This window comes from Camelus ferus, chromosome 16, assembly GCF_009834535.1.
Source record: "Camelus ferus isolate YT-003-E chromosome 16, BCGSAC_Cfer_1.0, whole genome shotgun sequence".
NCBI classification, from domain to species: domain Eukaryota; kingdom Metazoa; phylum Chordata; class Mammalia; order Artiodactyla; family Camelidae; genus Camelus; species Camelus ferus.
Window position 1 is genome coordinate 48,672,313 of NC_045711.1, and position 25,617 is coordinate 48,697,929.

The following is a 25,617-nucleotide window of genomic DNA, read 5'->3' on the forward strand; positions in this document are numbered from 1 at the left end:
AGTAGTTCTTTGCCACATTTTGTATTTTTCTACCTTTTTATGTCTCACTTGCTATTCTATTAATCATCTAGTGTGCTTTACTAGCCTATGGCTACTAATTAACTAGTGAGAGCTGCCCCTGATCTGCAAGTTAGTGGTGGTGCGAAGCACTTGGGGAAGCTCTCTGAGGGTTCACTCAGGAAATGTGAGAGTTTAGTTCTCCCACAAGAGAAGAAGAAAATAAAGAATCATCTTTTTATATAGTCTAAAACAGAGAACTGGTGCAACTTGAAGGCCAAGAACTGGAAAATCAAGTTGATGGTGAGTAAGAAACAAGTTCATATAAAAATGCCAGAAGTAGTCCTGGGTTCCAAGCAATGAAGAGAGGTAATAAAGGTATATTAAGTTGTGTCCAAGTTCTGGTGGTTGACAAGCATGGCCAGAAGCCTAGACTGACTTAAGAGAGGCTGAAAAAGAGCCTTGCCTATCTTCTCTAAGGCTGCTCTGAACTTCCTTGAGGAGTAACAAAGGGTAACAAAGGCATGGCTGGGACTTCTTCTTCTGCAGACGCAGGTGCAGAAAACGCTGGTTCTAACAAATCTCGTCAACGTTTTTAATGCCACCAGACTGACTAATATAGTGAAATTATCTACCGCGATCCCATTTTTACTTGTTCAGTTGACATAACCAACAAATCTATTAAGGGTAAGGTCACAAATTATTTTTAATTATTAAACTATGGATTTCCATATGTTACTGTTTAGACAGCATCACTCATGCAGAATATGCTTCTCAAGACTGTCATTTCTGCAACCTCAAATCTTGATCCAACAGCAGTCAGTTAAAAAGCAGATTTCAACCAGGCAGCTGAACGAGAGAACATCTGGACCTACCAGTCAGAATGAAAAAGGTCACATGTTAAATCCAGATAATCTTGTTTATTGGTGTTTGAAGGTTATACACCAAGGGCTGGATTACCAGGGTCCTCCTTTAGGCCTGGCTCTGACAGCTTCATTCACCTGCTCCGTGTGTGACACTTTAAAATCTAAAGCTTTAAAACTATGGCATTGTCAGTCACTTCCAAATGTAATTTTCCTAATTTTAAGTCTGAATACTACATCAGCCTATTACTAGACTGCTGAGTATTAAATGCTGGAAGAAACCGCGTAACAGAATCGTCAGGGGCAGATGATGTCTATTCTTTTAAAAATAGTTTTCCAAATTGCTGTCCAGCATTTTTCTATGGATGAAGCATTTCCAACATTCTCTATCAAAATTAAGAAAAAGGAAAGGCCTTTGAACCAGCAAGGAATAAAATTAAAAGGTTGCCCCAGGATAGGTTTCAGGTCGATGATGAAGAAAGGGGGATTGTACCTATCTCGTGATTTTTCATAATTAGTATATATTATTTTATATACCACAGAATGGAACCAAAAGTGTCTGTGTTGGAAGCATACGACCATAACATATGAAACTGTTACAAAAAAGCAAACTCAAGAAGCCCTAAGACCTGATACATTTTGATTAGGGCTTTTGCATCTTTTCTGGGTTGTGGACCTACCTCTCTGAGAACTTTACTCTGTGCCTAGAAAAATGTACTCGTACCGATAAACACAAAATTTCACATAGTTTTGAGAGGTTTCCCAAACCTTGAGGTATCAACTTGAGAATCTTTGTATTAGGCCTTTAAATAGGCTCAGGCTCCTTTATGATACACTTTATATACTTTACATACAGTGGTTGGCTTTCAAATTTCTTGCTCAAGTACTCTCAAAAGAATTCTGAAAAATTATGTTTCACCCTTTTGAATGGGTACAAATGGAATACAAATATTAGTGATTTGATTTCCTCCCTCATAAATTTAAAAATACATGAATAAGCTCTGAAAAAAATCAGGAACTTTCTCCTTGAACTTCTCTCCATTTCCCTTTTCCCATAGATTTTTTTTTTTTTTTTTTTTTTTGTAGGGGGAGGAAATTAGGTTTGTTTATTCATTTATTTAATGGCGGTACTGGGGACTGAACCCAGGGCCTGTTGCATGCTAGGCATGTGCTCTACCACTGAGCTATGCCCTCCCCCTTCCCTTTCCCTGTAGAATTTTATCCTTACGTACTATTCTTCTATGCTTGAGTCTTCTGTTGTTCATTGTATCATACATCTCAACAACAATAACTATGTATAAATAAATATATTTTGATTACCATGAAGTACTATGTGTTAAAAAAATTCTTCAGGATTGAGTTATCATTATAATTATTAGCATACAACTGATGAAAACAATGTAGGTATGTTATAGATCTTGATCAATAATTATTAAATATAAAAAGTAAAATTTGGTCAGAATGCATCTCTAAATGAGATGGATGGAGAGGGCAGGCATTTATGAAAAGCTTGATTAGAGAAATGATCTAAGTGACTCTTTGTTTGGCATCCTGGAAATATTTACCCTTTAATGCAAAGAAGTAAGATTTGGGATGCATGAGAGATGTGCAGAAAAGTCTCAATGACAGCGGCTTTCGAGGGGAGATCAGTTTTAGAAAAGAGGACATGCTGAAGGTAAAGATCTGGCGACTGATTCTCTTAAAATTACCCACTTCTGTGTAATCCTTGGAAAGTCTCCCCATATCCCAGTTTGAAGAACACCGCTAAAAAAAGGCTCCAATGCCCAAAGGTGCCCACATGCTCTTCTTCACTTTATTTAATCAACAACAGTTATTCAGTGTGCACTGGGAGCACTGCAGGGGATGAATGGATGAATGGATGGTCAGATGGAAAGGCAGAAAGAAAAACAGAAAAATCCTGAGCATTTACAATAGACCCCAAATTTTGGCACAGAAGAAGAATAAGACTAAATAAGACTGTCCTTAAAAAAAAAAAAAAAAGATTGTCCTTGCCATATCATCCACTCTCTGGGAGACAGTGAAGTCCGGTAAGGCCCTGCCACTATGTAAGATGCATCAATTTGATTATAAGAGGATGTGTGAATTGCCTCCAGCTGTCGGTTCTTCTGCCCTTCTCTGATCAGAGCAAGCTAAAACTCACATGTTATGGGATTAGGTAGGAAGTAACTGACTTACGATTATGCGAGACTTAAAGTTTCATGTAAGGTCAGTTGTGTCTAGTCTAAACCTCACTGTTGTTGCTTTGTGCTTTTTGTAACAGTATCTACCAAGAAATTCCTATATTTCATCAACTTTGTCAAAATGTGACCCCCATACTTTAAAGATAAAATTTCTGGATCCTGCCCAGTATGCTGTGGCGACATCTCACAGACTCTTCTCATCTCTAACACTATTCTCCTCTGTGCAAAAAAAAAAAAAGCCCCTCTGACGAATTATGAAAAACGATGACCTAGTGAGCCAGAACAGGATTTCATTCAGTCCTCAGTCCAATGCTGTGCTGGGAAATGCGTAAGAACCCACTCACAGCGGTGGGGGGAGGGCTTATTCATAGCATTTGCTGATGTCAGTGGTATAAATACCATGGCCCACGGCCCGCTTCAAACTATCAACGAAAAGTCAGCCAGCTCACTGAAAATTGAATAAGCCATTCTGAGCTGACTCTGGCACACCGCTGGGACGCCTCCCTTACCCCTCAGCAGGATGCATTCATGTGGTTACCAAACTGTACCAGGGTACACAATGGCCCGGGTCACCATGCCTGGAGCCAAACTTAGTCTGAGCAGCTGAACTCACTTGGCAAGAGCAGGTGCAGTGAGAGTCGGCAGGCACAAACAGGCGTTTCACACGTACTGCTGACCAACTGGACTGGAATCCACATTTTATTCCACACTCATCCTGGTTCCACTCCAAGGAGGCTCTAGTACTATTGCTCTGCAGTTAAGGAAAAGCCAAAGGATGGGGAGAGAGTCTCGGCGGACCCAGGAAGGGCAGTGGGCAGACCTACTTTTCTGTCATCTGTTACAACTGTCCGTTCCTTTTCTGCAGATGCCAAATATCTTCCTAGTTCAATCTGCTACACAGCTTGGTTAAAAGAAAAAAAAAAAAAAAAGAGCGAATCTAGGGGTATTTTTTGTCAAAAAGAGTTAAGGAGAGGTGTCTGGGTTTTATCACCAGCAGAACTTATCCGTTTGACACAGTATGAGCCGTGAAGCCTCTCTGCCCATTGTGAGCACTTACAGAAATCCCCTGTGAGTGAGCTTCTGCAGCAAAGCACTGCTGATTTTGTAAGATAACCCCTGCATCCCATGAGCGACAGGTCTTGATCTGGGCTTGAGAGATGTAATATTTTGATAAAAAACGGCACTTCCTTTTGAAACACGTACTTGCGTGTGCTGAGCAGTACCGCTGGAACCTCAGTGAGCGCCTAGGCGAGGCTGACTCGGTCTCTCCCAGCTCCCTCCAGCCATAGACCCCTCCTTCACACATCTAAATGTAGCAGTAATTAGCATCCATAAACCACAAGTGTGGCTTGGTTTTTTTTTCTCCCCCTTTCAGAAGCATCAGAATAGTTTGTATTTCTCATGAGTGCAAAAAAAAAAAGCTGTACACCTCAAAAGATATTGAGACCCTGACATGGAAAACTACTGAGGATAGGAGCTCTATCTCCTAAGGGAGGAAGAATTATTTTTTCAGCAAACTTTCTAATTAAAGTTCTTTGGCCTAAGCATCACACAAGGTATCACAACAGAGAAAATTGAAGGCCTTTCAAAAAATTATCAAATCCAACTTTCCTCATGGAATCAAGCACGATCCTAACTCTTACACAAAGGAATAAATTAAATAAATGCACTGATTGATCACCTCTGCACAACTAATTAAAAAGAAATCCATCTCACAATGAGTACCAGGTATATCTGATATTTGGTTGTAAAGATTTTAGAGATGAAGGGTGGAGTGCACTGAGTGTATCCCCAAAGTTCATGTCTGTCAGGAACGTCAGAAGGTGGCTTTATTTGGAAACCAGGTCTTTGTAGATGTAATTAGTTAAGAGGAGGTCACACTTGATGAAGGTGGGCTTTTAACCCAATTACTAGTGTCCTTATAAGTGGAGAAGACATACAGAGACACACAGAGGGAGGAAGGCCATGTGATGACGGAGGCAGAGATTAGAGTTATGCTGAGGAACAAGCCAAGGAATACCCAGGATCGCTGGGAGCCACCAGAACCTAGAAAGAGACAAGGAAGGATTCTTTTCGAGAGCCTTTCAGAGGGAGCATGGTGGTGCTTGATTTGGGATTTCCAGCCTCCAAAGCTGTGAGAGAATTAATTTCTGTTGCTTAAAGCACCCAGTTTGTGGTAATCTGTTATAGAAGCCCTAAAAAACTAATGCAAAGGGCAAACGTGCAACTTAAGCAGGATAAATGGCTCATGTTGTTGGATGCTGAGCTATACTGTGCACTTTTAGCCCAGTAGCAGCTCCAGAACAAACCGCCAGTGTAAGTAGAAAGAGATGGTGGTTATTAGGAGAATGCTGAAAAACAGAGGCCAGTAGCATGTTAAATGAGGGAGCTGGCAGCCAAAAAAAAATTTTTTTCTTTTTATATTTTTCTTTTGGAGAGGGGTGGAAGTAATTCGGTTTATTTATTTATTTATTTTTAATGGAAGTACTGGGGATTGAGCCCACGGACCTCATGCATGCTAAGCATGCGCTCTACCACATGAGCTATATCCTCCCCCACTGATAGCCAAATTTATATTCCCTAATTATTCAAAGAGGAAAAGTAATGCCATCAACGTATGTGTGGAGAATCACAACCTCAAAACATACATACGAATGACAGAAACTTTCCTTCCCTCTTCTAAGTGGGAAATGGCCGAGATGGGGATCCAATTTCAGAAGAAGAAGGACTGAAACAAACAGCTGTGAGGTTCCACCTCAGTCACTCTGCCTTGAGCTGCATTTCTTTTTCACAGGGCCCTGCTGAGATGACATTCCACCACTGCGTATATCATCACTACCTAGTTATATTCCTGGGCACACTGCCATTAAGACACATCTTACCTCTAGCCCTGATGTCCAGAGGCTTTATGTTTTAGTGGTTGGTGTGAACACAGGCCAGATACAAGCAATCGGGATGTTCTCTCTCATGATATGTTATGAATCTCGCTTTAACTTCTGCTTTTAACATTATAGTATCTCAATGACATTTTAGATCCACAAGGAAAGTCCCAAGATCCTTTGTGTTCAGTGAAGTGCTTATGATACTCCCAGCACTCATTCAATGCTAAACAAAACTAAAGACCCGGGGAACCCTGGGTTATTTCCTACTGCTCAAGATCAGTCTGACAACAGTTGGAGGTGGTTGCTACTAAGAAGAGAAATAATAACTGTTGACAGGAATCAGTGACCAAGAAGAACTCCCAACCTCTTCAAAAATCCCGGTGGATTATATCACTTCCTAAGTAGGTATTTTTAGAAAGATGTAAATGTGGGCTATCAGGGTTCTTTTTTTCAAAAAGTTTATAATGTAATGGGGTAAAAGTTTGTCATGTACCAACAATTCCAGATAGAGTATATTTAGGCTTAAATAAGTACTAATTAAACACATTCCAAAATCTCAGTTCTAAGACCACATTTGGGGGAGCTGGGACCGTGCAAAAAGGCCTCACAAAGGAAATAAACCAGTGGGTGTAAATATCTCCAGTGCATTAGTCTATCAGATTTAAATTTTCAGGAAGAAAGGAGGAACCAAGTAAGTGGTAACACAACAGTGAACCCACATATGGTTTTATCTGTAACAAATTAACTTACATAAATTGTAGTACAGAGCTATACCCACTCTATATCTGTATGATAAACAGAGCTGTTAGTGATGTACATTTTTCCAATTTTAAAAATAATAGTGTCAGTCTCCCCATTGATGTCCTTTTGATATGTTTACATGAACCTTATTCTTTTCAAGGACCAAAAGCTTTCTTAAGTCATCACATAAATAAATATACTAGGCCAGGAGTCAGCAAACTATGGCTTGCAGGCCACATCTGACCCACTGCCTGTTTTTATCAATAAAGTTACTGAATGCCATGCACATTCATTTCTGTATCTGCTACAGCTGATTTACACCACAACAGCAGAGTTGAGAATCTGCAACAAGGATGGTATTGCCCACAAAGCTTAAGGTATTTACTATATGGCCCTTTCCAGAAAAAAAAACTGCCAGCTCCTGCACTAGGTTTCTAGAATATACATTTTTTAAAAAATCAAATATCTATGGTAAGGGAATCAAGTAGATTTAAGTTAAACCTTTACACTTTTTAAAAGTTTTTTTCCCAAATATTTTGTTTCTCAAACAACAATTCTAGTTGGGTAAAGACTTTCCCCCCTACAAATTTAGTCTGTCTTTCCACAAGAGAAAAATAAAATGAGTGTTTCTAATTTTTTATAACATTTCTAAGAGTTGGAAAATTAGAAAGATGCACATGACATTTTAAAATAAGCATGATTATTTTATATTCAGAATTTAAAACATTCCAAGTCTGGTCTTAGTTTCTAAAACTTTTTAGAGGACAATTGAAAGATGCTTCCACTAAACTTAAATAGACTAGGATCCTCTAAAGCAGGCTTTAAAGTTATTTATAATAATTATTACATTATAGCTAAATTCCCCTAATTTCCTTTAAAAGTATAATCCTAACTCTAGTCTTAATGCTTCTCTATGCTGAATATGGCAGAGGTGCCTTAATATATATTAAGATACATTATTAGATATCTTTTACCAGGCAACGCTACTTTCCAATTCTATTATTTTATAATTTAGCATAAATTTGTATATAATGATCATAAAATAATTTGTATATAATGATCATATTATATCTTTTTAAAAAGCAGGGGCCAAACCTTTCCAAAGGTATATGACCCAGATTAGATGCCAGCTTTACATTACACTGCAGTATAGTAATCAGTTTGGTGCTTAATCATGAAATGACGGATTAATCTTTCAATGCTAAAGTTAGCCTATTCATTTCTAAGTCAGGCTTAGTGGAAAGAACTGTTTCTTCTCTTTCCCAAATTATTTAGAATGATTGGCTATATCTCCTAGTCTCTACCACGAACTCCATGACACTCCCAGACCCCTAACAACTAAGGAAGCCCACAGATACACCATTAATCTATGGACAGGGAGTTGGAGGTAAGGTGATAGAAACGGCATAGATGTCATAGCAGCTGAAGGTGACCCTTGGAAGCACTTCTGAAGCAGGGTCCAAACACAGAGGCCAGGAACCTATTGTGTGGGTTCCTAGGGATGTGCTGCACCACATGGCTTTTTACAACATTTGTTTTCAATTCTTATTGTTGAGTGGAACTATTTGGTTTCTTGTCTCTATTTGAGTATTTAATCTGTTTTTCCCCCTGACTACCCAAAAACATAAAACTCTTAGGCTACTTCAGAACCCAGAGCAAATTCTAACATAAATTATAAATTCCCAGACCAAAAGTTGTAAAGGGATCATTATTTTAAACCTAAACTTCATGGTGTTACCTACCAGAATGTAGAAACCTAACTCAGAAATGTGCAAGCCAAAGGCACAGTTATCATCTGCCTCATTCTGAGTGTGTCTCCAGGGATGTCACCTTCAAAAAGTTGCATGAAGCTGGTAGAACACCATATGCCTTTCCTCAGCACAAATGACCACATCCTGTGCCAGGCAGCATTTTTCAGTCTCTGTGGTTAAGAACTGGTACAAAGTAATGTATAGCTAGGCAGAGCTGGAATGTTAGTTGAAGCTGTGATTTGAATCTCAGAAGTTTTAGACATAGAACTCCATTTCTTGGTCCCTTAAGAATCTAAGACAAAAGGAGAAGATCCTGGGAAATGATTTTTGTCTTTTTCTTTTCTTCCTTTAAGGAAAAAATGTTGGGGGATATGTGAAATTTTTTTTTAACTTAACAAATAATATTTGCACATCTACTATGGGCCAAGTACTATTCTAGGTCAGCAAATACCTAGAGTGAAAAAGAAAGCTCAAGATTCTGGGTCATGAAGGGTGGAGTGAGAGACACAATAAGCAAATAAACAAAACTCTAAAATTATCCGTTGCAAGTGGCAGGCAGAGAATCAAAATAGGCTACTGTGTCAAAATAGAGACTGGGTTGTCAAGGAAAATCTCTCAGAAGAAATGACAGTAAGATGAGAGCTGAGTGATATTCAGAAAGCAATAGTGATAAGATTTGTCAATATAAATATTGGCATAAATTTCTGTAATGTTAATATAAATATAGTGCTTGAAATTCACCAAAAAATAAAAAAATAAAAAAGCCTGGAAGTATGCCGCAGTGCTATACAGACTACATTTGGGTGGTAGGACCGAAGTGGGCTTTTCTTTTTTCTTTCTACTTCTATGAACTTTCCAAACTGTGGTAAAATACAAAAATATATTTAGTCTTTGTCCCCAATTCCTTACACAGTTCCTAAAACCCTTGAAATTTCCTGAGTGGCAGGTGTGTCTTTTGCTAATCAAAACAAGCCCTTTTCTATCACACCTGAGTTTATGCTACTGAGGTGACTTAGTGTGGGGCCCCTACATGGCCTCAGGTCACCAGAAAGACCAAGTGATTAGAGGGTTGGAACTTTCAGCCCCACCCACCAACCCACCAACAGGAAGGGGAAGAAGGACTGGATACTAAGCTCTATAAAAACTCTTGAACCATTAAGATTCAGAGAGCTTCTGGTGAGGACATCAAGGTGCTAGGAGGGTGGTGCCCCCACAGAGGGCATGGAAACTCCACACCCTCCCAGCCCATACCTTGCCCTACACACCTCTTCCCTTTGGCTTTTCCTCAGTTGAATCCTTTACAATAAACCAGTAACAGTAAGTAATGTGCTTTCTTAAGTTCTGTGTCATTCTAGCAAATTATCTAACCTGAGGGGTGGTTGTGGGAAATCTTGAATTTGTAGTCAAGTTGGACAAAAGTACAGGTAATCTGGGGACCTGGTACTTCCAACTGGTGTTTGAAGTGAGGGCTGTCTTGTGGGACTGAGCCCTTAACCTGTGGGTTGGTTCTGCACTAACTCTAGAAGTTAGTATCAGAGTTGTATTGATGGTGAATTGGTGTCTGGAGAATCAGTTGTTGGTGTTGGAAATCAAAGAATAGGTGTCAGGAGTGGGATTTGCTAGAACAGTCCTGGCTCATGGAAACATGTCGTTTGGAAGAAAAAACAGAGAATGAAGAATTTCTGATCCTTGTCCACATGGTCACCTATGTTATGGAGCAGCAGTTGCACTGTGATCAGTTACTAAAGTTAAAATTACCAAGGGTATTCAGAGATGGATCCAACTCTTGGGAAGTTGACTTACTGGATATGTAAGGAAATGCAAACTAATAAGAAAAAAGTGAAATGTACAATTCTTTGGTTGCTGTTATCTGCAATAGCTAAAATGAAATGAAAAGAGAGTTCTGGGTCAGGCCTTAATGATGGACTAAGCTCAGATTTCAGTTGCTCTGTGCTTCAGACACCAGGCTCAGAGCTTCCCAAAGGGAAAAATTACTGTGGGAACAGCAGAGTACCTCTAAGACTTCTGGTCATCAAGAAGGTAGTTCATGCAGGGGGAGGGCAAGACCAAGAAACTACCGAAGCCAGGGGGATGGTGTGAAGGAGTTGTCTCATTTGGTAACTCAGTATCGTCAGCTTCCTGAAGAACCTTCACTAAAATGGATAGTGAGAGTGATGAATTTAGGGGCATGGTCTTTAGTTTTGAATGCTACAGAGTGGAAGGGCATGATTGGGTTGATACAGGACCCACAGCTCACTAGGAAATGATCGCAGCTGGTTATACATGATACAGACATACAGCAGGTTTTTCCTGAGGGAATAGCCAGCCTGATGGTCTGGATAAAAACCACCGTAAGTCTGTCTACGCTGAGAAGGAGGACTGTCCAACTCCCTCTATAAATGCCAAGCAGAACAACCAAGATGAAGCAGCTGACATGTTTCATATATAAGCCATATGGGATTGGCTTTATGAAAACCAAGATACTCACTCACTGAATAGGTTTATTACCCAGGTCATGGTAAATGCTGTGGATTAAGGGGATGTTCTAAGCATGTACATGTTGGAGAGTATGGTAAAGTTGGTGTAGCCACAGGAGGAGTTGAGAACAAGGCATGGAAGGAAGAGTTTATTACACCCACAGAGCCCACAGAGGGGGTCACCACATACCACTCAGGGTCACAGGGGGAAGCACCAGTGTCAGTCAGGATGCAGAAAAGAAGAAGGGAAATCCCAGGCTAGAGTCTTTGGTGGAATTTCTGAGAAAAGGCAAAGTAGGCAGGATAAATAGTTTAGCATTGGAGGGTCTGAATAACTTCAGCAGGCTTCAGGACACAGGAGTGGTCTCTAGTTGTCTGGTACTTGCCCTGGGTTGTTTTCCAGCAGGGGAAATATTAGCTAGTGCATGAGATTTAGATAGGGAGATGGTTGGGGGGCAGGGGGTACAAACTCTAAATTGATTGGTTTCTATATGAAAAACGTGTTCCTGGCCATGCCCTTTGCTATCCCTAAGAATTGGCCATCCCTGGGAAGGGTGTCTTTCTCTGAGTCTGTAAGACTCCCAAACATCAAAGTACCAAAAATACAGAAAATAAGAAAATACAGTTAATATAATTGGCCCTGTGAAGAATAGAAGCCAAAGAGACAAAGAGAAGCTAAGAAAACACAAAACAGCAGAACTTTTTTGCGTGGGGATCCCAGTCAACATCACTGCTGCAAAATCAAGCAACAGTCAGAGAAGCCTTATTGAATCTTCTATCTCAGCTTCCCTTCTTGGGTCTTTTAGATGCTAATAAAAACATTAGGTTAATTAACAAGAAAATGAGGAGAGGGAGAAGGGAGAGTCAAGGGAACAATTTCAGCAAGGTGGAAAATTGTAAATGGTTACTAAGAAATAAGATGAATAAAGGAAATATTGATAGGATCAAAATAAAGAAGAAAAACAAAGGGGAGAGTCAAAGGACTCACCTCAGCAGGGTGAAAATATTTAGATAGTTATTAAATGGAATAAATAAAATGGACATTGATGGAGTTGAAACAAAGGTGTTAGTAATACAGCACTATGGAAGGTTGGGTGGACCAAAGGGACCCACTGTTTGTTCCCTTACATTAAAAGGCCCCAAATAAGTCCACTCTATTCACTCCAGTGTAGAGGAAAATAAAAATCCAGAGGGCAAAGACTGCAATGAGAAATCTGACCAGAAACTGTCCAGGGCAGTAGTCAGACAGATTAATCTTTGTCATGACAAAAGAACCAGGGTCCCTTGACTCAACCTCTCACTAGGGTCCCAAAGCCCTTTGTACATGAAAGGGTAAAATGGTCAGGGAGTGGAGGAGAAAAGTTTCTGGAACTCCCTGACATGGGTGCCTCATGCCCTGTGGTACCCAAACTTGTTAGTGAAGCCCTAAAAGGGGCTTCAATTAGATTGACAGAATATCGAAATGCAAGGTTGATAGGATTAAGGTGGAGGTTTGGATGAAAATTGGGATGTTTTAAACAGGCTATATAAAGAAGTTGTGTTTCCTTTACCAGAATGTTCTATGAGAATGGACAGTATGTCTGACTAGGGAACAACTCTCTTACCTAATATTGTAAAACCAAAACCTGTTGATGATGTCCTAATGCAGGTTACAGTCAGGAATACAAAGGCTGATGGATTAAGGTGAAAGTCTGGAGGAAAACTGGCATGGCTGAAGTGGACTTATCTCCTTTACCTGAATGTGTCATGGGGATGGACGTTTTATCTGACTAGGGAACTGGTTCTGTAAAACAAGAGGCATGTAAATCTATCCTTCTAGCAATATTAATTGGACATGCTATAAGGGAATGGCTAAGATTGCCCAAGTCCACACAGCAGAGAAGAGAAGCTGGAGTGCTGGTGCGGACAAATTCCGTGTGATAGCTCTACATGGAGCATAGATTGGGGCTCATGGCAAAAGCCTGCAAGCACTTCCCAAGGACAATTATTGGGATGATGGAATAGAGAATTTCTATTTGAGAGGCAATTAGCAGGCTAACATCAGACATTAACTGAAACTGCCCTTATGATTGCAGGACAAAAAATAACCTTAATATCTGAAATATCCATGATGTCTTAGGTGATGTCATAAAAATGCTCTAATGGGGAGAGCAGTGCCCAGACGAGTTCCATAATCAAATAGAAATGGTTTATACAGGATTATGCTACACAGGGAATGCAAAAAGGAGATGCTCACAAGTAAAGAGCCCCCTTTTTCCCAGTACTGACTTTGGAACTGTGCGAGGAGCTGCTGGATTCTATCATTACTTGGACAGTGCCCTATAAACAGCTCTCGACTGACCAACAAAGAGCTGCTTGGTTCATGGATGGCAGTTCCATGGCGAATGGCCAATATCTGGTTTGGAAGACTACCACTCCAATTGAAGAAGTAAAAACAAATGGTTTGGTGGGATGAATTACAAGCTGTTTTCCCAGCAGTGATGGAAGAATTGGACAATAATAAAAGCCTCTATGTTTTGGTTTTTATCTGACTCATGAGTGATGGCAAATAGCCTGCCAATATTGACAGGCAGAGGGCAATGGAAATCTGATCTATTAAAGGGATGCCCATATGGGGCAGAGTCCTATAGAAATCACTATGGGAATTTGAGGAGTACATTAAAGTAGGACAGGTTGATGCCCATCAGAAGAACCCCCTTCCAGGTTTGCACAGTGACCAATAACAAGTGCATATTACAGTGTATTAACTTGAAGAGGGCACCTGGGTCCATGAAACAGATAGACATTTGGGGACCAAAGCAGCACAGAGGGCTGAATCTGGACATATGGCTTTTGCACCTTCTGTGGCTCAAAATGCCAACAAGAACTGTTCTAGAAGAAATAGAGGCTGTAGATGGCAATGGGGGAGATTCCTCAGGGGAAGACCTCACACATAGCTGGCAAGTGGATTACCCTGAACGAATGCCAGTAGCCTAGTGGGGCTACACATGGCTTTGCACAGAATAGACACTGACTCTGGACTGGGCTTTGCTTACCTGGTGGTAGATGCAAATGACCAGTGTGCTATAAAAGAACTGAAACAGAAGATATTGCACCAGTCTGGATCACCAAATCACATTTTTTCAGACCAAGGGACATACTTTACAACTCATGATGTCAAACAATGAGTGAGCAGAGAGAGATTCTCCTGAGAATAACAGTTTCACAGAGAACTGGACTAGGCAGTGGAAACATGGGTTGTTTAGAACAGGGGGAGATGTAGACAGGAAGGGCTGGTTTACATGTCTTCATGAGTGTGTGTTCACACTCAACATAAGAGGGGCTATGGCAGTGCTGTCCTCACTAGACAGATCCCTCTGTCCCTCTGGTGGATCTGGGGAAGAGGGGGTGGGGACAGGCTGCTAGTATGACTGTGCAATTTTCCCATGGGAGGAAGATAATGACATGGTTCTTCCCAAGGGGAGAAAAGACTAGTATGATAACTGTACTTTTTTTTCCTTCCCCACATATCTCAACTTTCTCTTTCCTATCTGATGCCCTGTGGTCACAGGACTGGGGCATAACTACAAGAGCCATAAATAGGGATGATTCCTAAGCAAGAAACTGTAACTATAGATTTAAACCCTTATGTCAGAATTCCTAAAGGCCTGAAAGGGTGGGCTGTGCCTTCACTCCATTTGGCAAAACCGAGGTTAACACTGAATGCAGCTATTGCTTGGCGGTAAAAATAGCCCACTCGTTCTGTACCTAAGTAACTCTATGTATCGGAATAGAAGTGAACTGAAGGGGAAGTAATTACTAGACTAGTATTATTGCCTGAAATCTAGACCAGCACAGTGGCTGAATCTAAAGCTCCTCTCAGAGGTGGAAAAATTTAGGTATAAATAAATGGAGAGAAGGAGGAATAGTAGTTAAGGGTAAAGGAATGAATCAATGGGTTATGTAATAGAGGAAATCCAATTTATATTACAATCTCAAGAGGGGCTCAGAGCAAGGGAATAAGGGATGCTAGAGAAGTTGAAACCATGTATTGCTGAGACCACGGCTGTCTCTGGAAGCTGACAAGATCAAATGGAAGCCTGCAAATCTGACTGGTCTCACCCTGGGAGACATTTTCATGTGTCTGATGATATGAAGTGATGATAGACTGGACTAATTATTACAGACTGAATGTGACTCTAGTAATGTGCCAATATCTTTTGACTTTTATGATCCTTTTGCTGTAAGAGATTCATGGTCAAAGACAAAATATATATTTGGTCTTTGTCTCAGGTTTCTGGCACAGAGTTCCTAAAACCCTTGGAATTTCCTGAGTGGTAAGAGTGTCTTTTGCTCTTCATAACATGCCCCTTTCAATCACACCTGAGTTTATGCTACTGAGGTGACTTAGTGTGGAACCCCTAGACAGCCTCAGGAAGGGCTGGTCACCAGAAAGACCAAGTGATTAGAGGGTTGGAACTTTCAGCCTCATCCACCAACCTCCAGGAAGGGGAGGGAGGACTGGATATTAAACTCTATTAAAGCTCTTGAACTGTAAGATTCAGAGAGCTTCTGCGAGGACATCAAGGTGCTGGGAGGGTGGTGCCCCCACAGAGGGCATGGAAACTCCACACCCTCCCAGCCCATACCTTGCTCCACACATCTCTTCCATTTGGCTTTTCCTGAGTTGTGTCATTTACAACAAGCCAGTAATAGTAAGTAACGTACTTTCTTAAGTTCTGTGAGTCATTCTAGCAAATTATCTAACCTGAGGGGTGGTTGTGGGAAATCCTGAATTTGTGGTCAAGTTAAACAGAAGTGCAGGTAATCTGGGGACCTGGTACTTCCAACTGTTGTCTGAAGGGAGGGCAGTCTTGTGAGACTGAACCCTTAACCTGTGGGTTCTGCACCAATTCTAGAAGCTAGCGTAAGAATTGAATTGAATTGTTGGATGCCCAGTTGGTGTCTGGAGAATTGGAGAACTGGTGGAAAACATCCCAGACAAACCTTTCCTAACGAACAAGAATTTTCATGATGGAAAAGAGTAAAATAAACACATTATTGAAATATGAAGTTAGTATAACTTGCACACTGAATAGGCACCTTAAATTCTCAAAATTTGCAATTATCCTGTAGCAAATGATTAAATGCAAATATCTGTTAAGTGAACAATACTGAATTTCTCCCAACTCAACCCACAAATGCAAGTTTCCTTGCATATTTCCTGATTTCTTCTCCAAATTGAGCCTCAACCATATCTCTAGTTTCTGGTTTGTACACTATGGCTCACCTCCTATGTCTTCATCTTCATTGGCTGGGCCTTCTGCACCATCCACATTTTCTGTTTCATGAGGTTTGGTTAAATCGTAGTCATTCAAAAGCACTGAACCTTCTAGGAGATAAAAAGAATTTTAATGATACAGTCAATTTTAAAGGATTTTTATAAACATGTATTAAGACTCCCATTTCAGCTTCACCCAATCCCTTAGTGATGGATGATATCCCTTTTACATACCCCAAGTAGGCTCTATGTGAAACCTCTTGAGGTTTAGAAATATGCCCAGGGTTCATGTGCTTTTCCATTAGACATAATTTTCTTGAATATTTCTTTCGCCTGAGTTAAAATGCACTTAAGTTTCTTCTGCATAGAAATTCTCTCTCCTTCGGTATACCTCACAATATTCAGTAGGATGCCATTGCTAGTTATAAGCAAGAAATATTAATATAATATATAATTATACCTATTAATATAATTATAATATACAGCATAATTAATATAAATATTATTAATATTAATGTATAGTGATAACAAATAAAGTCTGAAACAAATTTTCAAATAAAGTCTGAAAATACTGGCATAATTCAATTTGGGAAAGATGCTTTCCTGAGAGAAAGCCTGTAAGCTTCTGTATACCAAACTCTATTTTCCCTTTCTGTTCACATTATGAATGTAATTCTGTGGAAAACATATTGGCCCCTAAGTTCCTTTACTTCTTCAAACATTTACTAAATGTTGACAGGGCTACAGATAGGAATGTCATAATTCCGTAAGTCTTCAAAGAGCTTATACTTCGCAGATGTCAATAAGACAAGCCCACAACTATAATGTGAGACTTAGACAAGAGGTAATACAAGTCTGTAATGTAGACTTGGACAAGAGATTAAGGGAAATACAAAGCATATGCAAGTAAAAGGCAGTAGACATAACAAAAGCATGGTTAAGTAAAACAGCAAACTTATTAAAAATGGAGTTTAGCAAAAATATAATTTTTATAATAAATATTGATAATATTAGAAGGAAGGAAGAAGGAACAATGTAGCTGGAATTATTTCATATCTAAACATGAGAGCTTAACAAAAAGATGATAACAAAAGAAATGAACAGAAAAGATACCCACTTCCTACCAAACTCCTCTCCAACATTCAATAAAATATTTACTGAGAACCTATTATATACAACAAATAGTCAAAGACACGGAATCCGGTGGCGCTAAGGAGGGGCTGAAGTAGGAGAGGTGACTAGAAACTCTAGTGGATCCTTTTAGCTGCAGGCAGGACTGAACACACGAAGCAGGACTTTTACTGGAATGTAGGAATGAAATGGAAATAGATCTCATAAAATCCATGATTAAGAGGTCCTGAAAATGTGGTCATCATGGACTCAGGTTTTGATTTATCAGTAAAGTTTCTAATTTCTGCATATTATAACATGTACTCTAAGACACAAGGACTCTAAAATACTGCTCTAAATAATAGTTTACTTTTCTCAGGCCTGAAATGATGGGCATACAGTGCGCACCTGAACAACCAGTATGAGGTACAGTTTCAACTAAAACATAGGGTTACAGTAACACAACAAGGCATTTAAGTGGTAAATTAGCTTTGATTCAAATGAGTTAATCAATGGAGAAAACACAGAAGTTATTCTTAGGAAATAGATTATTTTAAATGTTTATAGTTTATTCTGGAGCAGGGGGTCAGCAAACGGTGACCCGAGGCCCAAATGCAGACATGGCCGGTTTTCGTATGGTCCCAGGTTTTTACATTTTTAAAGGGTTGTAAAAAATAGACAGAGAAATATGTAACAGAGACCATATACAGCCTGCAAAGCCTAAAATATTTACTATCTGGCCCTTTACCAAAAAAAGCTTGCTGACCACCATTCTTGAGTGAAAAGCACAGGTTGTTCAAATATAAGTTACTGTATTGTTCAACAAAAACTGTTTATTGAAACCAATCAGTTGAAAAAATTTTAGAAGAGAAAGAAAACAGCGATTAACATTAGGTGGTATGATTTGGCTCCGTGATGCCAAGGAACTCATGTGATCTAAATAGATGGGTTATCTTTGTATCAAGAAGAGACAATCACATTTGTTTTCCCCAACACATTTTTACTGCAATCACAATATTCCTCCTTCTTCGGTCTATTCACTAAAGGTATATTTTTAGAGAGGAAAGACCTGACATTACCTGTGGGCACAGACTGCTCCTGAGTGCTTTTCAGTTCCACATTTGGTTTTATATCTGAAAAGAAAAGGATTATAAATATTAGCTACTTAGAGTAAATTTTTTTCAGATTTGAGCATTCTCAATTAAATAAAGACATCGTTTTGGAAGACTTAGCAAATAGTCCAGCTCCTCTTCGGAGCTGGACTATTTTTTTCCCTATATCCTCCCTAAAAGGTGCCTCAAGGAGAATAAAAGGAATCATCTAGACAGCAATTATATTTTAAAGTGATTAAGATGAAAAAATTAGTACTTTATATTTACCCACATACGTAAACTTTCTGGTACTTTTTATTTTTTCATGAAGATCTGAATTCCTACCTGGTGTTGTCTTTGTTTAGTAAAGAGCTTTCTTTAGTATTTCTAGTTGGGCAACTGTGTAAGTGACAACTTTGCTTAGTTTTCATTTTTCTGGAAATATCTTTATTTTTGCCATCAATTTTGAAGGATATTTTTACTTGACATAGAATGATGGGTTGACAGTTTTCTTCCAGCCCTTTAAAGACAGCATTCCACTATCTTCCAGCTTCTATTGTTTCTGATGAGAACATTTGTACTGATGTTTTCCCATATGTATTTTTTTTCTCTAAATGCTGTCAAGATTTTCTCTCTACCTTTGGTTTTCAGCAGTTTGACTATGATATGCCTAGGTGTGATTTTATCTGAATTTATCTCACTTGGGTCTACAGAACTTATCTATAAAATTATGTTTTTCATCAAACCTGAGAAATTTTCAGCCACTGTTTTTTGGAATACTTTTTCTCTTCCATTTTCTTGCTCCTTTTTCTTCTAGGTCTTCAACTACGTGTATGTTAGACTTTTTCGTATTTTCTCACAGCTTCCTGAGGCTCTCTCTGTTCTTTTTCCTTCCAATGTTTTCTTCTGGTGTTCAGATTGAATACTTTCATTGATAAATCCTCAAGTTCACTTACTCTTTCTTCTGTCATCTTAATTTGTTGTCAAGCCTGTCCAATGAGTTTTTATTTCAGATAATGTAATTTTTAGTTCTAGAATTTTCATTGTTTTTTTATAGTTTCTTTGTTGAAATTTCCTATTTGTTAATTATTATAAGCATATTTTCCTTTGCATCTTTGAGTATAATCATTATACCTATTTAAGATTCTTGTCTTCCAATTCCAAAATCTATGTCAACTTGGGATCAGCACCTTTGATTTCCTTTTCTCTTGGGTATGAGTCACATTTTCTTGCTTCTTCATATGACCAAATAATTTTGGGTTGTACCCTGGACATTACAAAAATATGTTACAGAATTTCTGGAGCTGTTATGTTCCTTTCAAGAGTATAGAAGTTTTTCTTTGTTTATTTTGCTTTTTAAAGTGTATAGTTAACATAAACTCAAATTCTGTGTCACTTGTGGTGGGTAGCAGCTAGGGTAACCAAATGCCCCACTATATCTGGGATTGAGGGTTTCCCCAGACTACAGAACTTTTACAGTCTCAGGGAAACTGGGACAAGTTGGTTGTTCTTGCAGAAGCGTAAATCTCTGCTCAGTCACTTTAGCCTCAGATGGATTGCTCAGGATGTGACCCATATATGTGTAGTTCAAGGATTAGCTAAAGATTTAGTCCAGCCAGAGAATTTACACACATTCTAGGATTTCTCCCTTTACTTCCCAGTACTATGATTGCTATGATTTTTTAAACCAATAAAACTGTGTTTTGGTCACCCTGAGGCTAAAACTGAGGCCTTCCCTTGGGCAAAAATACCATAAAAAAGGTTGGCTTTTGTTTGTTTTCCAATCCGTGCAAGTAACAGCCTTTCTATATTTTGTCCAGAATCTGTATTTTGTTATCTGTTGGAAGTTTGGTTCAATAAGACATGTTCCTCCATTACTCGAAATTGAAACTCTCCTTTGTTCTTTACTAGTGATTATATACCCAAAACTGTTCAGGATAGAACTACTTTCAAATATTCTATACTACACTTCAGTCATATTCCAATTTTTGTTTTGAAAAATACGGTCACTATATGTACAGTCTATACTAATTTAAAAATTTAACATGTCACCCAATAGATGTTAGCAGCAAAGCATAAAGGCAGAGAAAATACACATATTTTTTAAGTAAGCAAATGGGTAGCCTGGTACGTGGTGTCAAAACCCAAGATGGGGGAAAGGAACGTCCATGCCAGGAATGGGAACAGGCCGGGGCAGGCTGCTGGAGACCAACCAGCATGAAGAGTGTGCCTGCGTGGGGTGGGCATTCTGAATGAGATCAGGAGGGATTCTACATGAAGGTAGCCAATATGGGAAGTCAGAACCTGAGCAGGATAAGAAGGGCACCCATGCAGGAGAATTACATGACTTGGAGCATTAGCGTCTGAGAGGGATGAAGAGGGTATCCAAGTAAGGGATGAGGAGTCAGAGCCTGAGCACAGTGAAGGGGACATCTATGCCTGGGGGTGGTCTGGTGTGCGGTTTCAGAGACTAAACAGGGTGAGCAAGGCACCCACACAGAGACAGTGGGGGCTGGCACCATGGAGCCCAAATGGAATGAGGAGAACCTCTGTGAATGGGAGCGCAAAGTGCCAGAATTCGAGTGGGGTGGAGGGCATCTACATATTAGGGGCATCCTTGCACTGAGATGTCAGACCCCAACAGCTGAAAAGAGTGTCCACACTGATCAGTGGCTGTGGTACAGGGTGTCAGAACCCAAGTGAGGCAAGGAGAGCAACTTCTCTGAAGAGAGGATGGCAGTGGCAATGGATGATTGGTTATATAAAGGAGGACTGATCAAATACGAAAACTGTAATAAGGATAATGAGACCCAGGTTTTTCTCTGTCAGAGAAGCGAGTTAAAAATATAGAAACCTGTGGTACCATATTGGAAACAGAAGTATTGGCAGGAACACATAGCTTCTACCATATATAGATACAAAATATAGGCATAAACGTGTGTGTATATATAAGGTATACACACATATACTCTCTAGCCCTGTCCACTGAGAGCGCCTAGGAGGAGGGACACCACCCCAGCTTCTAGCATACACAGATAATCTTCCAAATTTCATTCTCAACTTAAATGACCTAGACTCCTTGGGGAAATGGCTGACTCCAGGGCTGGGGCAGGGAAAGTGCAGGTGAGTCTGGAACATTTTGTTGTTCCAGAAAGCAAGGAAGTGCTCACAGAACTAAGAGAATATAGAAATCATTTTGAAGGGGTTTGCACTGGCCAAATCTGAGACAAAAGAGCATCAAAATCATAACGATAGTATTGAAAAAGAATAGAAATTCATGAGTCCATATTGACATTAATAAGTAAGTGAATAAATTGAAAGTGTAGTAACAAATGGAGTATTTATAGAGTTTTAAAGTGCTTCTCCTCAAAATAACTTCTTATTTCAAGGATGAAAAGAGAAACTATATAGTGGAGAGCCTGGTAGACACTACTAAAACTGAGCAAAGTGATCATCGTCAGTAACAGGACAAATGAAAAGTATGTGCTCCCGATTATGAAAAGAACACAGCATCACTTCTGTGATATTCTTGTCAAGTAAGCAAAACATGAGGAAATAAACTCTGAGGGATAATTTATAAAATAACTGGCTTATCCTCAAGCATCAAGGTCATGACAGACTGAGGAACTATTTAAGACTGAAGGAGATTGAAGAGGTGTGACAGCTAAATGCAGTGTGTGATTCTGAGCTGAATCTTCCTGAAGTCAAGGACATTATAGAAACAACTGGAGAAATCTGAATGGGGCCTGAAGATTAAATGGTAGTAATGGACCAGTGTTAATTTCCTGATTTGGATGGTTGTTTTGTGGTTATGTAGGAGAACGTAGAACATACACACTAAAGTATTCAAGGGTGAGAGGATTTCACGTCAGCAACTTACTCTCAAAATTTCCGGAAAAAAAACAGGTTTTTTGTACTGTATTGCAACTTTTCTGTAAGTTTGATAGTTTTTTTCTTTTCTTTCTTTCTTTCTTTTCTTTTTTTTTTTTTTTTTTTTAGTTTAAAAAAGCTAACTGTGAAACTTTTAACTGCACACTAAAGGGATTCTTAACAGGAAAAAAAGAAAGAAAACGATCTCAAAAGTTTCACATGAGCAATCTTCATGTGAAAACATCTTTTAGTTACTACACAGTAAGATGGCTTTTGATTTGGTGACCTAAAGGAAAAAGGTCCTGATCCCCTGAACCTTTTAAACCTCTGACAATGACATTTAAATAGCTCTCAGTATTTTTTTCAAGCAGCCTTTGTGTGCTGTGAATAACACCAGAAGTAACTGAGTACAGTTTCCAAGAGAAAAAGGAGATTCTGACTACATGAGTATTTAGAACTTAAAGGAGACATTAACACCATCTGTAATCAGGCTACATGGATGTTTCTTCTTAGGTACTAAAAAATACTTAAAACACAAGGACAAAATAAACTGGAATGCATTTTTTCCCCTAAACTCAAGGGTCTTTATAAAAACATGAAGTCCAGGAGTAGATAGATGGTAAAGGAATTCCCATCTAAAGACCAGAAACCTGTTAAATATTTCTAAGTGCAGCAAAAACTTTTCAGTTTTTAATGGACCATTTTGTAATTCCTTCATACTTTAGTCTAAAAAAGCTTTGAAAAAGTTTCCATTTGATGGTGTCTACTGGGGTCTTTTTAACCAGTTGGCAGCTATTGTCCAAAAAGAATGCTCCAGAAAGTTAAGAAGGAAGGGTCCTTATATTGCTTTTGATAGAAATATGCTTGTTTTTAAATATTTGATGCCAACGAAGGAAGAATTCCAAAGTGGGTTTTTTTGTTGTTGAAATACAAATCTCATCAATTTTCTACAACTCTCCTGTTGTTTGAGTAGGAGAAGTACGCTTCTGCCCCAGGGCCTTTGCTTTTGCCCTTCCCTCTGACTGGAATCCTCTTCCTCTAAATAGTCACCTGACCCACTTACTTTCTTCATTCAGGTGTGTGCTCAAAAGTCACCTTATCAAACAAGCTCTACTTAACTACTCTAATGTGAAATGTCATCCTCCATTGTCACTTCCTTTTCTCTTACTTTGCTTTACTTTTCTTCCTAAGATTTCTTCATTGTCACCACTTGACATATATTTGTTCATTTTTTAGATATGTCTCCTGCACCGGAATGTAAACTCCATGAGTAAAAGGATGTTGAATGTTATTTTTTATTACTACTTTGCTATATCTTCAGCTTCCAAATTAGTGTCCACTTGTGATGATCACTCAATAAATGAACACGTGGACTTTTACATCTCTATCTTTGATACTTATGGACATTCTAGATAAAGGTTCTGCAAACTACAGCTTATCACCTGTTTTTGTACAGCCTGTGACCTAAGAGGGATTTTTACACTTTTAAATGGTTGAAAAAAATCAGAATAATACTGTTTCATGCAACTTGAAAATTACAAGGATTCGAACTGCAGCATTCATAAATAAAGTTTTATTGGAACACAGCCAAACTCATTCATTTATGCGTTGTCTCTGGATGCTTTTGTCCTACAACAGCAGAGTTGAGTACCGTCAAAAAAACCCACAGAGACCGTACAACTTGCAAAGCCTAAAATATTCACTATCTGGTCCTTTACAGAAAAAGTTTGTCAAGATCTGCTCTAAATCTATTCTTAATACTATCTCTAATACTGTACTGTACAGTAGCCACTAGCCACATATGCCAAGTTAAGTTTAAATTTAAGTTAATTAAAATTTAAAAATTTAGTTTCTCAGTCACCCAACCACATTTCAAGTACTCAATAGAACATGTGGCTAGTAGCTTTTATATTGGACAGCACAGATAAAGAACATTTCCAGCACAGAAAATTCTACTGAATAAGTCTGCTCTAGATTTTAGAATATCTTGCTGCTGCCTGGGATACCACTCACTGCAAAGCTATTTCTTTGAAAACAAACATTCAAACTCTGAATCAGGAAAAAAGAAGTAAATCAAACCATTTTATGGTTTGATAAATTAATATGATTTTAATGAATCAATACTTAATTCATAAAAATTAAATTTCAACCAAAATTCTAAAGATATTATACTAGGAAACATCTTAACAATTACAATCTTCTATCAACATTTCTAAAACTTTTGCAATTGGAATTTCAAGGAAAAGTTGCAATTTCCATTAATGCAGTAATCAAAGAGATAAAAGATTTAGACAGTACCTTTCATACAAAGCATTTTACAAATTTAACCGATTAAAAAATTAATGTGACTTTTCAGAGGGTTAAAAAAAAAAACACATGATGCCAAACATTCAGATGTAACATTTTAGAAGGTACCTATACATATGCATACAAATACATACCTAGCATATACATTAGGATTTTTTTATATCATTAGATAAACCCATTTTTCTTTCTCATCTAAAAGTCAAAATTATAATTTAGAAGAAAACTCTGATCAACACTTTCATATCATTTGCCCTCCTGCTCTTCCCACAACTAACCAATTTCCTGATATGTTTTAGGCTTAAATGAATCGTTAAGTGTTTTCCATTGACATCTTTTCTCTTAAATAACACATCTTGTAAAAGCATAACTATTCTGTTACTGATATAGCACACATATATACTGGACTGTAAAAGTTAAAGGTTATTTCTTTTGTAGCCTTCCAAGCACTCTGTAAATTCAAAGCTTTACTGGCAATCTCAAATAGTTTTCTACCAGTATTGAAAACAAGCCTCATCACATTGCTTACTGAGACATGACAATTTCAAATTTGTTTTTATTGCTTCAGATTCTCTTTTCTTTGACAAAGATGCTGTTTAAAATTTTTTCACTAGTTAGAATTTTTGTTAAAGGGTTTTTTTCCTTCAGAGATTCTAGCATTTTATGTGGTGCAAAATGAAAAGGGGTAGATTACAAATAAAATATAAACTTGGAAATGGCAGGAGTCTGGTTAATTGAAATTTTATCAAAATTCACATGTGAATAATAGGTTATCTATGAACAAAATCAAATATTTACATTAGTAACAATATCTGCAATCATATTTTTAACTCGAATGGCTATAAACTTGCCTTTATTTTGATACTATTAAGTAATTATCATTCAATTAAGAATACCAGCTAGTAAAGTTCTACTCTTAGTTTTGAGATCAGATTCCAACTTGCTGGTCTGTTTTTCCAGTAGGAGATAAAGAAGTTAAAGGAGAGCAAAATGTCAATCTCAGAAAGAATCCTGCCCCGAGTCTGCCAGCTGCCAGAAAGCTGTCTCTGAATGTCAACGTTCCTCTTTAT

General features: G+C 38.5%; 1 protein-coding gene across 1 annotated transcript in view; it reads right to left on the reverse strand.

The window, feature by feature from the left end:
- Window positions 1-25,617, reverse strand: part of IKZF3 (IKAROS family zinc finger 3) — a 74,600-nt gene that overhangs the window by 35,403 nt on the left and 13,580 nt on the right. Inside the window, exons 2-3 of the mRNA XM_006176341.2 lie at window positions 18,362-18,415; window positions 16,182-16,283 (exon numbers count right to left, since the gene is read on the reverse strand). Coding sequence (XP_006176403.1) covers window positions 16,182-16,283; window positions 18,362-18,415 — 156 coding nt within the window. The remainder of the gene's footprint in view (window positions 1-16,181; window positions 16,284-18,361; window positions 18,416-25,617) is intronic.